This window comes from Miniopterus natalensis, chromosome 2 (assembly GCF_054644295.1).
Source record: "Miniopterus natalensis isolate mMinNat1 chromosome 2, mMinNat1.hap1, whole genome shotgun sequence".
In the NCBI taxonomy this organism is placed as follows: domain Eukaryota; kingdom Metazoa; phylum Chordata; class Mammalia; order Chiroptera; family Miniopteridae; genus Miniopterus; species Miniopterus natalensis.
The window spans coordinates 141,593,181-141,608,020 of NC_142082.1; the positions used below are offsets into that span (position 1 = coordinate 141,593,181).

A 14,840-nucleotide genomic window follows, 5' to 3' on the forward strand; every position below is an offset into this window, starting at 1 on the left:
AAACTTACTAGTATGATGATACCAAAAGTTAGGAAGTATAGACACTTCAGTTCCAGAACAATAGCATCCATTTCTTTAGGGTGATTTTATTTGTTTTTTGTATTTTTTGTGTGTTTTTTAAATTTAGTTGTGGTAAAATATACGTAACATAAAATTTACCATTTTAACTATTTTTAATAAGTGAAATTATCCAGTATTTATCTTTTTGTGGCTGGCTTATTACATTTAGCATAATTCTCAAGTCTCTCTTCATAAACGTACTTTAAACACCAGCATCTGTGTCTTTGATCTCTTATTGGTTATTATCTCCTGTTGGTAACCATGGTTAAATGTAAGTACTGCTAGTTTTACCTGAGAAGTCACTGGTTCTCATAGAGATGTCCTGATATTCATATGATAAAGTTGTCTTTAGGATGAATCCAACACAACACTGTGGAGTGGGACCCACTTAACACTTTCTTGTTTGAATCATTGATACTAAAACAGTATAGTTAGAGCACAGTTATGATAATAAATATCAGCCTGGCCTTATCACCTAGTTTGAACATTAATAAGAGAAGTCAGGGAATGATATTTCAGTATATGCTATATGGAATGGAATGCAAGGTTCTACTAAAGCCCATTCATTTTTTGCTTGCTTCTTGAGTGTAAGATGTGTCACTCTGCTATAGGATTATTTGATGACTTTCCCACTTCTTTCTGTGATACAATGCTTTCTGCCTTTATTCAGACACTCTATCCTTCTACAGCAGTGCTCTTAGTGTACTTCTAGTGATAACACTAATCTTAAAACTAAGTGAAGCATATTATAAGTTATAATTTTCATGACACTAGAGCTAGTGTGTAGACTAAATCTATCTTTAAGTAGAATTTTAGGAAACTGCTTTTAAATTGTCTTACTTTTAAACTTTTTAAAGTAGAAAAAAGATACTCAGAAGGAAAGTACTTAGATCAATGTTACCTCCATTCAAACCCCTTTCACTGGCAAAAAGAGGTTCACACAAAAATCTTGATAAGTAAGGACCAACACTACCTGTATAAGAATCAGTGCTTTCTTACTTAAATCCAGTAGCACTCAGAATTGTTCAATGATTACCATTTGTTTCTCAGATATCCCAATGTCTGTGGGTATAATCGATCCTAGGGCTAATCCAAACCAACTAAATACAGTGGAGTTCCTGTGGGACCCTGCAAAGAGGACATCTGTGTTTATTCAGGTAAGGCTTTGCAAATGGGGTTCCAGTTATGAAGAGCATCTCTAACTACCAATTTGTGTGTTTTTTTTAAATATGTTTTTATTGATTTTTTTAAAAAAAATATATCTTTATTGATTTCAGAGAGAGGAAGGGAGAGGAAGAGACAGAGATAGAAACATAGAAACATCAGTGATGAGAGAGTCATTGATTGGCTGCAGCTCGCAACCTGGGCATGTGCCCTGACCAGGAATTGAACCCCCATCTCCTGGATCCTAGGTCGACGCTCAACCGCTGAGCCACACCCGGCTGGGCTTTATTGATTTTTATTTTATTTTTTTAGAGAGAGGAAGGGAGAGGAGGAGAGAGACACTTTGATGAGAGAGAAACATCAGTCGGCTGCCTTCTGCATGCTCTCTACTGGGGATCGAACCCATAACCTGGCATGTGTTCTCACTGGGAATTGAACCACTGACTTCTTGGTGCATGGGATGACATTCAGTCAACTAAGCCACATCGGCCAGGGCCCAATTTGTTTCTTAAAGGATAAAACCTGTTAAATTGGAATTCTTTACAGGGCTCCAGTCTGACTATCAAGTGCAGACTCTTCAACATGTTCCTGAAAGCAATGAGGAGTTTCTTAATTGCTTTTCTAATTTCTCCAATTTATTCATTTGTTTCTCCCCCAAATACTTACTAATGGCTGCATAATACAAAATAGGTCAAAAGTAGGTTTACAATCTGGCTGGCATGGCTCAGTGGTTGAGCATCGATCTGTGATCCAGAAGATCCTGATTCAATTCCTGGTCAGGACACATGCCCCGGTTGCAGGCTCGATCCCCAGTCAGAGGCATGTAGGATGCTTTCATCATTGATGTTTCTCTCTCTCTCTTCCTGTCCCTTCCTCTCTCTCTGAAATCAATAAAGACTTAAACAAAAAGAAAGTAGGCTTACAGTTGTTCATATGGAAAATAATAGAGGTTAATAAATAAAAATACAAGAATAAACTCTGTTTTGCATACTCACAACTGTAAACCTACTTTTGCCTCACCCTTATTTTATTCTGGATGTACCATAACTTACCTAATGATTATTTAGCACTGAGATTGTCCTAATTTTTCATTATTATCCATAAAGTTATTTTGAACATCTTTATACTTAAAATTTGATTTGCATATCTGATTATCTCCTTTGGGTGGAATATTCCTTGAAAATTCTTATTTGTCATAATGATAGCTAATAGTTTGTTGAGTAGTTCCCATGAGATAGTCACTGTGTTAAGTAAACACGTATACATAATTTTATTTAAAACTTTCTAGAATAATCCTGTGGAGTAGGAATAGTCCTTGACACTTAGAGAAGTTACCTTACCCAAGCTAGTATTTGGTCTGTTGAGGTTTCACTGTTCAGAATCACAGGTCGTAAACTTTGTGTAGTAGCCAAGCAAACCTTTTTCCCCCTATTGCCAGCTTTCATATTTATTATTTTCTCAGCACAGGTGGTGCCTCGTATTTCTAAAATCAATTTAAAAGTCCAGGAAACTTATACAAACAAATCATTTCTCTTTTATGTTAACTCTATATCCTCTGAAGCAGTTAATGAATTTAATTTCTCAGAGTAGCTTTTAACATATCTGAATATTTACTCTGTTTGCTTTTGTAAATCATTTAAGTTTTCCTCATTTCCACCATTAGAATGTAAATTCTTCAAGTTAAAAAAAGTAAACGTTATTTTGGTAGGTGTTCATAACTCTTTTTTAAAGGTTTAACCGTTAGTAGTTGCTCAAAAAATGTCATCAGCTGGTTTGTCTAGCCGGCAGTACTGCAACCTGATGTATTGCCTTCAGGTGCACTGCATTAGCACAGAGTTCACCATGAGGAAGCACGGCGGGGAGAAGGGAGTGCCATTCCGAGTACAAATTGATACCTTCAAGGAGAACGAGAGCGGGGAATATACTGAGCACCTGCACTCAGCCAGCTGCCAGATCAAAGTCTTCAAGGTATTCCTGGGCATTGCGGTGGCCCTTAGAACTACTTTTCTCATCTTTCACTTGTAACGTTTAGTCACCAAGTCAAAAAGCCAGCTTGTCTTTTTTCAAAAACTATGAAAACTCATGGATTTTCATTGAATGCTCTTAAAGCCTGTTGAAGTTACAAGCTATTCTGAAAGCTCACAAAAATTATGAAAAGTTGACAGTTTTGGTTACATTCATACTTGATCGCCTTTCTTCATTTTGGTCAATATTTTTATCACGTGGATAGCTATGTTCTCATTGCAGAAGATTCATTAATACAAAAATATTCAGAGCGCAACACTGATGTTCCCCTTTATCACACTCTTACCCTGACTCTCCAGCTTCTCCCCAGAGAAGTTAGTGTGTATGTATCCATCTAGTCCCTTTCTGTGCTTTTATATACACATGTACATAGGTATGTACACATTTTTTCTTTTCTTTCAAACAGAAATGGGATTATACTGTATGAACTGTTTCGAGGCTTGCTTTTTTTCAATTAACTATGTGCTTTAGAGATCTTTCCATGCCCATAGTTACAGATCTCTTATTTTTTTTTTAATTTCATCAAACATTTAAATTTCCCATTTTCAGACTTACATGCAATGATAAATCTTGTCTTTATATCATTATATGTTTGTTTCACTTGTGACTAAGTTTTTAGAAGTAATGTTGGGTTGAAGGATGAGCTTAAAACAAAGTATTTCTCGTTTCAGCCCAAAGGAGCAGACAGAAAGCAAAAAACAGATAGAGAGAAAATGGAGAAACGAACACCTCATGAAAAGGAGAAATACCAACCTTCCTATGAGACAACTATACTCACAGAGGTAAAAGGATTTCTTTTGATGACAATTTTAATCAATACTTTTTACTCTTAAAAAAAACCCAATCATTTTACAGCATATACATATATCAAGTCATTATGTTGTGATTTGCCTAAAACTAATACAATGTTATATGTCATTTATATCTCAATTTTTAAAAATCGCTTCTCACCTGATCAAAACCTGCTGGTCCTCTTAGTTATGGGGGCTTCTGAGGAATTAAACTGGTCCTCTTAGTTATGGGGGCTTATGAGGAATTAAACTTTACTCTTACTAATCAAGATGTGCTATTCAAGTAACAATGTTTTGGTGGAACACTAGGGTCAATTATACTTTTTAGTATCTAAGTTATCCTTTGTTTTAGTGTTCTCCATGGCCTGAAATCACGTATGTCAATAATTCCCCATCACCTGGCTTCAACAGTTCGCATAGCAGTTTTTCTCTTGGGGAAGGGTAAGTCTGGGGAATGAAATTGGCTTGTGTTTGTCCTAAATGTGTATTTTTTGCATTATTTTTCTATAAACAAGATCTTTTCAAATCATAAGTACTTCTATTTGGTCAGTCTTTGATGGATTTATGTAGTAACTGAGATTTGGATTACCTTCAGAGAAACTGAAAGTGTTTTGTTTTTTATGCTAAGTCTATATAATGGTTTGTCTCCTAGAGGAGAGAGCACCGGACTAGGTTAGACTTTGTTGCCATAGCAAGCTCAAATTGCGTTAGACAGTTTTTTTTGTGTGTGTTTTTTTAATATATCTTTATTGATTTCAGAGAGAGAAGGGGAGAGCGAGAGAGAGAGAGAGAGAGAGAAACATCAATGATGGGAGTCGTCATTGATCAGCTGCTTCCTGCACGCCCCCAATTGGGGATTGAGCCCTCAACCCGGGCATGTGCCCTGACCAGAAATCAAACCTCGATCTCCTGGATCCTAGGTTGATGCTCAACTGCTGAGCCAGGCCCAACCACATGCATCAAACAGTTTTGACCATCTGCCACAGTGTTGTTTGCAAGAGACTGAAAGAGTTTTATATACCCCTTTCTCTTTTTTTCTCCCATCAGAAAATCACATTGACAGTCAGTTTTTAGTGATCCAGGGACTGATTTTCTGGGCTTTTCATTTCTCCCTATTACTGCTTACTTGTGGTTATTTCACTTCCTGATCATACTCTCACTAGAGAGTGGTCATTGGAATTGAAACATAGTTGTATAAACACTAATCTGTGTTTTGTTGCTTATTAAGAATGATCCTAACACCTAATTATCATGAATCTTTGCTAATCAGGGGAAGAAGGTTGAACATGATAATGATAGCTAAAGAGTGTCTTATCGCCCTAGCATTTAGCACGTATTCCACATAGACCGTATTGAAATTTTAAGTAGGCTATGAAATGTGTGAATATGTTGTTTGGTTGTAATATTTGACTTTTAATTTATTTAGGCTCTGTGTTCAACCTACTTCTGAAATATTTGATTAAGGTGGCATAAATATTAAATATGTAACAAGAATAAAAGTAGGTAGAAGTTGTAGAAAGAATAGATAACTAGGGCTTTTAGGTAAGTTATTCACTAAATTTGAAGACTGAATTTGAATTTTGCAGTTAAGGCAAAAAAAAAAAGGGGGGGGGAAGAAAAAGATCTTTTTTGAAAGAAAAATCTCTTATTACCCATGTGGATTATTCAGTCTACTTATAAGCAATTTTAAATATTATATAGGATTTAAGAGGTTTTTTCCCCTCTCTTTGTCATATACTACATTACTAGGCTCTAATTTCTTCTCATAAAAGAAGTAAACATTAGGGAAGAGCGACAATCTATAAAACAAAAGGAAGCACAGGGAAAAACCAAGGGTGTGAAAGTAGCCCTTGGATTACAAATTAAATAGCATTAATTTTTGAAGCTGTTTTAAAAATAATTATTGTTTTTATTATAAAAAGTATGTGATCACATTGCATTTCAAAAATTTTATTAATTTTTTCTGTATATGTTTGTACACATATATTTAATGCAGTAGTAATATGTTGATTACTTTTATATTCTGATATTTAGTTTATATTCCAATAAATTTATGTTAAATAGTGTTTATGCCATAATTTATCTAATAAGTCCCAACTTACTGGAATCTTGATTTTTTTTTTTTTTTCAGTTCCTCCATTAATAAAAAGAATGTTGTAAATGACATAGTTTCTCCCCTCCCAACCCCCCCCCCCCCAAATCTTTACAATACATTAGCAGATAATAGAAGTATTGGGTCCAAGAGTAAGAATGTTTTATAAGAGCACAGTTCCCTTTAAATCTCTAGTTTAGGACTTATTATGAGAGTGAAGAATGAGATGATGAACCCTAGTGTGTGTCATGGACTCACCCTTTCATTATAAATGTTTCTTTAGAAATGGTTCACCAAACCACCAGCCAGAGCCGCCCCCTCCAGTCACAGATGTAAGTCTAAAGTTAAATGTCAGTTATTTGCAATGTCTAATAATACTTTGATGACTGTGCAGTTTAGTAGAAGTGCCCAACTTTTAAGGAGTATTCATTCATTAAAACACACACTTACTGAATTTTGACTATAAACAGATACTATGCTAGGAACTGGAGATAAAAAACAAGTAATGCAGGGCCCTTGTGTTTAAGGAACTGACAACCTAGTGGGGAAGATAAGGATGGCATTGCCAGGGTATCTTGCATGGTTAGAGAAAGAAGGCTGATGTATAAACAGCTTCCCAAGCAAACTAGGCCTGTCTGAGTGTGGGTGTGTTTGGCTAGTGTTACCTAATAATGTAACATTTACCTTTTTGAAGTTCAATCTATTTAGTTACCAAAAGAATTTCTTTCTCTCTTTCAGAACCTCTTGCCAACAACCACACCTCAGGAAGCTCAGCAGTGGTTGCATCGAAACCGGTTTTCTACATTCACAAGGCTTTTTACAAACTTCTCAGGTTAAATTTGCTTGTCCTTTTGTTTTCCCCAGCATGGGGTATTTTACATTCTAGGGCCTCCTGGTATCCATGTGTGTGTGTGTGCGCCCCCACGCGCGCTTGCTGTGAAATACTTAAAGATATCTTAGTTTAAACTCACTTTAATTTTTAAATATTATCCTTTACAACACTTTTAAAATGTATAATCTATGTAGTATTTTATCAAGGAGCATTTGCAGGTAGTCTGAAATTTTCCCCTTGATATCACTATGTTGTATTTTATTTGCACATTCCACTTTTATTTCACACCTTCGGTGTGCCGGGTGTGGTAGAATACACAGATGGATAAGGCATACTTCCTGATCATTCATCATCTAGTATCAAAAATTCAAATCAAAATAACCCCCCAAAAAAGGGTAAACAAGTAGTTGTGATGTAATAGATACAAAGTTAGGCATTTAGGAGAGGGTCTGGGGTTAGGGAACGTGTGTGATACATGAAGAATGAGGAGTCTGTTGGTCAGACAGTGGAAGGTTATTTCAGGCAGGAGGAGCAGCTTCTCATTAGACGTCAGTATGATGAGAGCATAGGGGTAAGTGGAGAAGTAATTGGGTGGGAATTGAGATGGGAGAGGAAACGGGCCAGGTCATGGAGGGCCTTACATACCATGCAAAAAATTATGGGTTGTAACATAGTAGTAATGAGGTAACAGAGCCCATATTAATAGTCATTAACAAAGAGAATCTTTGCCTCTATCACCCATTTTCTTATATTTATTTCAGGGGCAGATTTATTGAAACTAACTAGAGATGATGTGATCCAAATCTGTGGCCCTGCAGATGGAATCAGACTTTTTAATGCATTAAAAGGCCGGTATGTGCTTAGTGTTAAAATACCAGTGAGGTTGGATTTCAAATGGATTTGGATTCAGGGACTCTTGTTGCACAACTAAATCCATCTTGTCAAAACATTCTATTTGAATGCTAACTATGTACTAAATAAACAAAGATGAAAAATATCCTTTCCCACACTTGATTCAAGGAATTCCTCATGATATCCCATTTTTTATTTTCAGGTAGTTTCTTTCATTCAATAAATATTCATTGTCCCTATTATGAGCCATTAGGCTCTGGGGATACATTGGTGAGCAGAATAAACAGGGTACCTGTTATCATGAAGACTACTTTCTAATGGGAAGAGAGATAAAGATATAAAGAGTATTTTGGTTAGTGATAATGCTTTGAAGGAAAACAAAAACAAAAACGAGGTTGTGACCTGTAGAGTACCCAGAATTTGGTTAAGAAAGATCCTTCTGAGGAGGGATTATTTATTATCTATGGCCATTCCACTCTGAACGCACCGAAGTCAGGCCTGGTTACTACTTGGATGGGAGGAGGGATCATTTAAACTGAGTTGTGAAAAAACTGGAAGCTGTGAGGTCATATGAGGGAAGAGCCCTCTAGGCAGAAGGAACAACAGATGTAAAGGCCCTGAATTCAGTTTGAACTAAAGGAGAGATCATTCTTAAGTTTGGGTAGTAATTGCTTAAATGTCTTGTTACAACTACTATTTGTAACATACAGAGTAATTTATAGACCAAATTTGTTATTTCCAGTTTCCATAGGTACCAGTAATTTTGATGGAAAAAATGTACAGGTCAATGCCATAGAACCAAATCAGTCACTAAATAATGAAACAGGTTGTGAAATATTTGTTGTTTTGTATATCACAAGAGTTATCAAGATTGGCTATAATTTTGAAAAATTTTAAGGAAAAGGTGAAATGCAGGGGTTAATGACTTGGGGGAAAAGAATGTATATTTCATTTTTAAATGTACTGTCTAAAGAGCATTTAGAAATAAGGAGCAATAAGATAATGAGGTCAAGAGGTAATTGAATATGGTTTTCAAAGAAGTAAGAACAGAAAGAAGGTTTAGACTATTTAGGAGAAGTTAATGAGGGAGATGAGACTCTCCAGTTTACTATATTGGCACTTTTAAATAAAAGGTATGTCTGAACCTGACTCACAGAACAGTGGCTCATACGTTTTGAATACAGATGGTCCCTGACTGATGATGGCTTGACTTAAGATTGTCCAGCTTTATGGTGGTGTGAAAGTGATATGCAGTCAGTAGAAACTGTACTTCGAATTGTGACTTTTGATCTTTTCCTGTGCTCTAGTGATAAGTGGTAATGCTGAGCAGTGGCAGTGAGATGATTTTGCCCAACTGTAGGCTCGTGTAAGTGTTCTGCTCACATTTAAGGTAGAGTAGGCTATGCTGTGATGTTTGGTAGGTTAGGTGTATTAAATGCGTTTTCAATGTATGATATTTTCACTTATGATGGGTTTATCAGGACATAACCCCACCGTATATTGAGGAACATCTGTATTTCTAACCTTTATATCAAAAGTCACAAACTCAGATAATTACAGAGTCCATATGTAAATGAGTGACAGTCAAGCCTGGGGTGTACTGAAGAATGCACATCCCGTTCAAGGAGAACAGCTGATTGTTTTCTTGTAGAATAAGGGCTTTGGATTGCCAGATCTGATTTTTGAAGAAAAGCCAAAAATTCAGAGGTTTATATGATGCCTTCTGTTGGAAGAAACTCAGTTAAATGCGTACACACATACAAAACACCCAGTGGGGAGTTAATAAAACATGGCAAATGAGCTGCATTGGCTCATGGGCTGCCAATTTTCAGCTCTTGCTCTATGGTATTAATGTAAGTACATAAGTTCTCCCTTAAAATGTGCTTGCCGTGAAAAATGTAAGACTAACAGCTTTTTTTTCCCTCCCTAGGATGGTGCGCCCAAGGCTAACCATTTATGTTTGTCAGGAATCCTTACAGTTGAGGGAGCAGCAGCAACAGCAGCAACAGCAGCAGCAGAAGCATGAGGATGGAGACTCAAATGGTACTTTCTTCGGTAGGTCATTCTGGACAGGCCAGGACAGATATGAAGAAAGGCAAAGAGATGACTTATAAGCATGTGTGATAGGAATTTATCAAACAGCAGATTTAGCATTTGCCTGAAATAATTGAATAACTAACATTTATTGAGTTCCTAATATATGCCAGGCACTATTATCAGCACTTTTTTACATATTTTAACTTATACAACTAGTGTCTCCTCTTTGCAGTAGATTTTATTGTTATCACCCACATTTACGTGAGGAAAATGAGGCTTATGGATGTTAAGTAACTTACCCCAGGCCACACACTAGCAAGTGGTTGAGTCAGGACTCAGGATTTGACTCTGAGTCCTTCAGAAAGTGGGCATTCCTAGTGATCAGATTAAGAGCAGATAAACTTTGTGCTGACTGCCATTGCTCTCTTCCTTTTGCAGTGTACCATGCCATCTACCTAGAAGAACTGACAGCTGTTGAACTGACAGAAAAAATTGCTCAGCTTTTCAGCATTTCCCCTTGCCAGATCAGCCAGATCTACAAGCAGGGGCCAACAGGAATCCATGTGCTCATTAGTGATGAGGTAGATTTTCAGTATAGCTGAATCACCAAATGACAATGAATTTGTCAGGTTTAGGGCATGTGGTAGGAACAAGAGCAGTTCTTTTGGGGCAGAGTGCTTTGTTTACTAGACCAGAGGCTCTCAAATGTGTTTGGTTGCTTACCTCCTAAAATAATTTTTAAAAAACATGTATCTCCTCACCTGGCCAGTTTGTCTAAGTGATTGAGCATCAACCCATGAACCAGGAGATCATGGTTCATGCCTGGGTTTCAGGCTCGATCCCCAGTAGGGTGCGTGCAGGAGGCAGCCCATCAATGATTCTCTCTCATCATTGATGTTGTTTTTTTAATACTGTTTTTTTTTTTTTTTAATCTTTATTGATTTCAGAGAGAGGAAGGGAGAGGGGGAGAGAGAGATAGAAACATCAATGATGAGAGAGTCATTGATTGGCTGGGGACCGCACCCGCAACCCAGGCATGTGCCCTGACCGGGAATTGAGCTGCAATCTCCTGGATCCTAGGTCGATGGTCAACTGCTGAGCCACTCCTGTCCAGGCCTCATCATTGATGTTTCTATCTCTCTCTCCCTCTCCCTTCCTTCCTCTTTTGCACATTTTTAGCGACTTAAATATTTTTTCTCTTAAGTTAAGGAAAGTTGCAAAAGATGTTATTTCTGGGCATGTTATATGACATTTAAAAAATGAAATGGTTGGCCCTGGCCAGTGTGGGTCAGCTGGTTGAGCATCATCCCGTGCATCAAAAGGTCACTGGTTTGATTTCCAGTCAGTGCACATGCCTGGGTTATGGGCTCAACGGGAGGCAGTCAATATATCTCTCACGTTAATCTTTCTCTCTCTTTTCCTCTCTTTCTCAAATCAATAAAAACATATTATTTTTTTAAAAATGGTTGTTTCACTATTCTGTGTTCTATGTAAACTAAATACAAGAGTGATTTAAACTATCATTTGTTTAAAAAATATATGAACATACTTTTTTTTTTAATCCTCACCCAGGGGCATGCTGAGAGAGAGGGCGGGGGGGCACATCAATTTGTTCAACCAGGGATCCAACCTGCAACTTGGGTATGTGCCCTGACCGAGAATCAAACCGGCAACCTTGTGGTGCATTTATGATGTTCAGCCAACTTAGCCACTCTGGGCAGACGTGAATATGCTTTTTAACAGAAATTTTACATAAATTCCTTGAAGTCCTATTTCCATTCACTTCCCCCATAGAATTTTATCATAACATTTTTATGCTTGAACATTTTTTATTAGTATTCTACCATATTTCATTGAAACAAAAATTTGTTTCAACAAAAAAATGTTTCAGTAAAATTGATTATTTATTCTGAATAGAATTAACACTATAATTAGAGTTGATTAAAACAACGTAAATGTATTATATGTTTTTATGAGTTATTAAACATTAAGAAAAAATTTATTATAAGTGTATCCATTAATGAGATGGATGAGATTGCTTGATTCCTGACCCCCTATTCCTCACAGTTAATTCATCTATAGATGAATACTGCCTATAAAATGAAACAGATTTCAGCATCAATTCCACCTGGTTTTTTCCTCTAGATGTAAGTGCTGTGGAACCTGATTCACAGTTATTTACACCATTGTTATGACACCATTGCTGGATTTTTTTTTTGAGCTCGAGTTATGTGCCCAAAAGTACTAGTAATATTGTCAAAAATTATTTTGAATTATCTGTTACTTGACAATTTGTGATTAGGTCAGTCCAATTCTGGTGAAAGAAAAGAACTGGTAACCATGTGACCCCCACAAAGAATTTGTTGCGCAGTTATTAGAGTTTACATTTGCAGTTATACTTGGGCATTCTGGAGGCTTTTATACCCCAGGGTAGTGCATTTTGGTAGGATTCCAGGACTGTGAAACTCATGCCTTTATTTTATAAAATGGGAAAAGGGAGTGTGAGAAGGGAAAATGGGAACGGAAAACTGCAGAGGTTCTTGGCAGTTTTAGAAAAGAGGAGATACAGACATTGGAGAACTAAAAGTCAGTTTTCCCATATGGGCCTTTCAGTGTCTGTGTACCCCTTGCTAAGTCTTGGGATTAACCCAGGAAAATGCATACTCCAGTTTTAAGATCACTGTTGTAGACTACTTAGCTTTTAAAACTTAAAAACTAAACAGGAGAAAACAAAGCAAAGGATTATTTTTCACTTAAATCCAATATAATAAACAGCCACATAAGCAAAATAAATACAGCAAACCAGTTTTTAATAATCAAATTTTCTTGATCTTTTTTCAGATGATACAGAATTTTCAGGAAGAAGCCTGTTTTATTCTGGACACAATGAAAGGTAATAAAATAGTAAGACAAACAGCTTTTTCTAAGGAGTTGAAGAGCCTTTTTCATATTTGACTTCTTTGAGGAGAGAGGGAAAATGTCAACCACCACATCTGACGTAGAGAAAGTGACATTATTAGAGGTTGTTCCTTTGTATGAATTGGCTTCTTGTCATTAGCAGAATAGACAAAGTATAACTGATGATTCTCTGCCATTCTCTTTCACCTTCCATGCACAAATGAGGAAATTGAGGCATGCTGTTTTTATAATGCAAATTTATTATAAGTATTCTCTGACAATAAGTATGCTATTTGCCCTCCTCTGTTTTTTCTCTTTCTCAAAAGAACATAACTATACTTTTTTCTTCCTACTGTGTTTTAAAGGTGACTAAAGATTATTCTCTCTCTCTCTCTCTTTCTTTTTTTACAGCAGAAACCAATGATAGCTATCATATTATACTGAAGTAGGTGTGGGGCATTCCATCCTCAGTGGCTGCTGCTTCCTTCACCTCTTGGGAGCTCCCTTTTTGAAGGGGTTGAAAATGGAGATTTGAAGGTCTGCTGGAACCTGACCCATCTGACTGTGTGTGGGGGGGAGTCTAGGCCGTGGAGGCAGAATCCCAGCCATCTGTGTTGGCCCCAGCTCTTGTGGCACACACAGATTACTGCCCAACATGCGTTTCTGCAGCTGTTTCTTAGTTAAAATTTCTGGACCCTGCTATTGAATATCAATAGAAACTCCACATCATTTGGGTGTATCTAGGACATGATGACGAGAACTGTGTGATGTTTAATGGAAACATGTTAAATTTTGTGATATGGACCTGTATAATTTTTTCTAATATAAAAAAGTGAACATCTATATTCATAAGACTAGATCCTCAATCTCTTTTGCATCAAACATAAACTGCCTTTTTACCACAGTTGGCCCCTGAAAACCTCATCAAAGAGAAATACTGAGATAGACTAGAATTTTTCTTTTGGTTCCCCTGTTAGAACTGTGACTAAATAATTTCAGCTAACATTTATGGAGCATTTATTTGTGCCAGGCAGTGTGATAAATTCTTTTAATGGATTATCTTGTTTAAATCCTGTTAATAATCCTATATAAAGTAGGTAATAATGATCCCTAATTGAAGGTGAGGAAATGGTGACATGTAGTGGCTAAGCAGCTTGCTGAGTAGCCGGCAGCTAGCAGGCGGTGATGCTGAAATCCAAACCCAGGCAGTCTAACTCTTATTAATTGCCACCCATTAATGCCCCTTTGTAGTACCCTGTGCTTGCCATCATTTCTCACTGTGGCTCTTCTGGTGAATAGGACATAATACGGAATGAGAACTGAGTATTTAACCACTTGAAGGGACAAACCACACCTAAATAATGATGAACAAATCAAAGCCTACAAAAAGTAAAAACATAGGTGCTTTGTAAGCATCATCAGTTATCAGGTCACAGAATTTGAGGTGGTGAAAACTAGGGATTTTCTGTAACTCCCAAAATTCACTGTTCTTAAATGACCTTCTCAAACTATTTATTAATGAGATAAACTAACCCCTCCTTTCTCTTTCCCCTCTGCATTTTTTCTTGGTACAGGCAGTTCTTTTACTTGTGTAATATTCCTTTATTTAAGCTTTATAAGAAATTCCTTCTGATTCCATTCACATTCTTCCCATATATTTTTATTTCATCTTAAAGAATGATTGTGTGTGCATTTACATGTGTAAGACTATGGGTCTTTTTTCTTTCACATGTAAAATTTTATCCAGAAATCCCTTTACACATATGTTGGGGTGAAAAAAGATAATATTCAAAGATTATGTACTAGATTTGGATTTGTGTGTGTTTTTAAAACATTTGATAAAGTTTAAATGTTTTTATACAGAGATTTTTGTTCATTAAAATCAACCTGCAACATGGCCTGTTTCTTTTGGTTGGAAACACATTGAAAACTTTGAAACTGGAAAATTAAGTAAACTAACTTGTTTAGAACTGACCTGGGCAACTTGGTATCTTAGGCTCAAATCTTTTTTTTTTTTAGTGAATGATTACCAGACGTCTCTGTTTTAGGGGGACATTTCTAGTTATACTATGTTCCTAGGACTGGCGGC

General features: G+C 36.6%; 1 protein-coding gene and 1 non-coding gene across 3 annotated transcripts in view; one reads left to right on the top strand and one right to left on the bottom strand.

The window, feature by feature from the left end:
* TFCP2 (transcription factor CP2) overlaps positions 1-14,646 on the top strand; it is a 34,305-nt gene extending 19,659 nt beyond the window's left edge. Inside the window, exons 5-15 of one of the 2 annotated variants that reach the window (XM_016201295.2) lie at positions 1,111-1,217; positions 3,040-3,192; positions 3,921-4,031; positions 4,393-4,481; positions 6,416-6,464; positions 6,871-6,964; positions 7,726-7,816; positions 9,747-9,871; positions 10,292-10,434; positions 12,695-12,746; positions 13,166-14,646. In XM_016201295.2, the coding sequence (XP_016056781.1) occupies positions 1,111-1,217; positions 3,040-3,192; positions 3,921-4,031; positions 4,393-4,481; positions 6,416-6,464; positions 6,871-6,964; positions 7,726-7,816; positions 9,747-9,871; positions 10,292-10,434; positions 12,695-12,746; positions 13,166-13,200 (1,049 nt within the window). In that variant the 3' untranslated portion in view covers positions 13,201-14,646. Of the gene's footprint in view, positions 1-1,110; positions 1,218-3,039; positions 3,193-3,920; positions 4,032-4,392; positions 4,482-6,415; positions 6,465-6,870; positions 6,965-7,725; positions 7,817-9,746; positions 9,872-10,291; positions 10,435-12,694; positions 12,747-13,162 lie in introns of both variants that reach the window. The other variant, XM_016201294.2, reaches the window with a different exon arrangement.
* LOC148093851 (small nucleolar RNA SNORA28) lies at positions 4,660-4,776 on the bottom strand. Its single transcript, XR_015714143.1, has one exon. It is a non-coding gene; the product is annotated as a small nucleolar RNA SNORA28 (small nucleolar RNA).
* Positions 14,647-14,840: the final 194 nt, after the last annotated feature.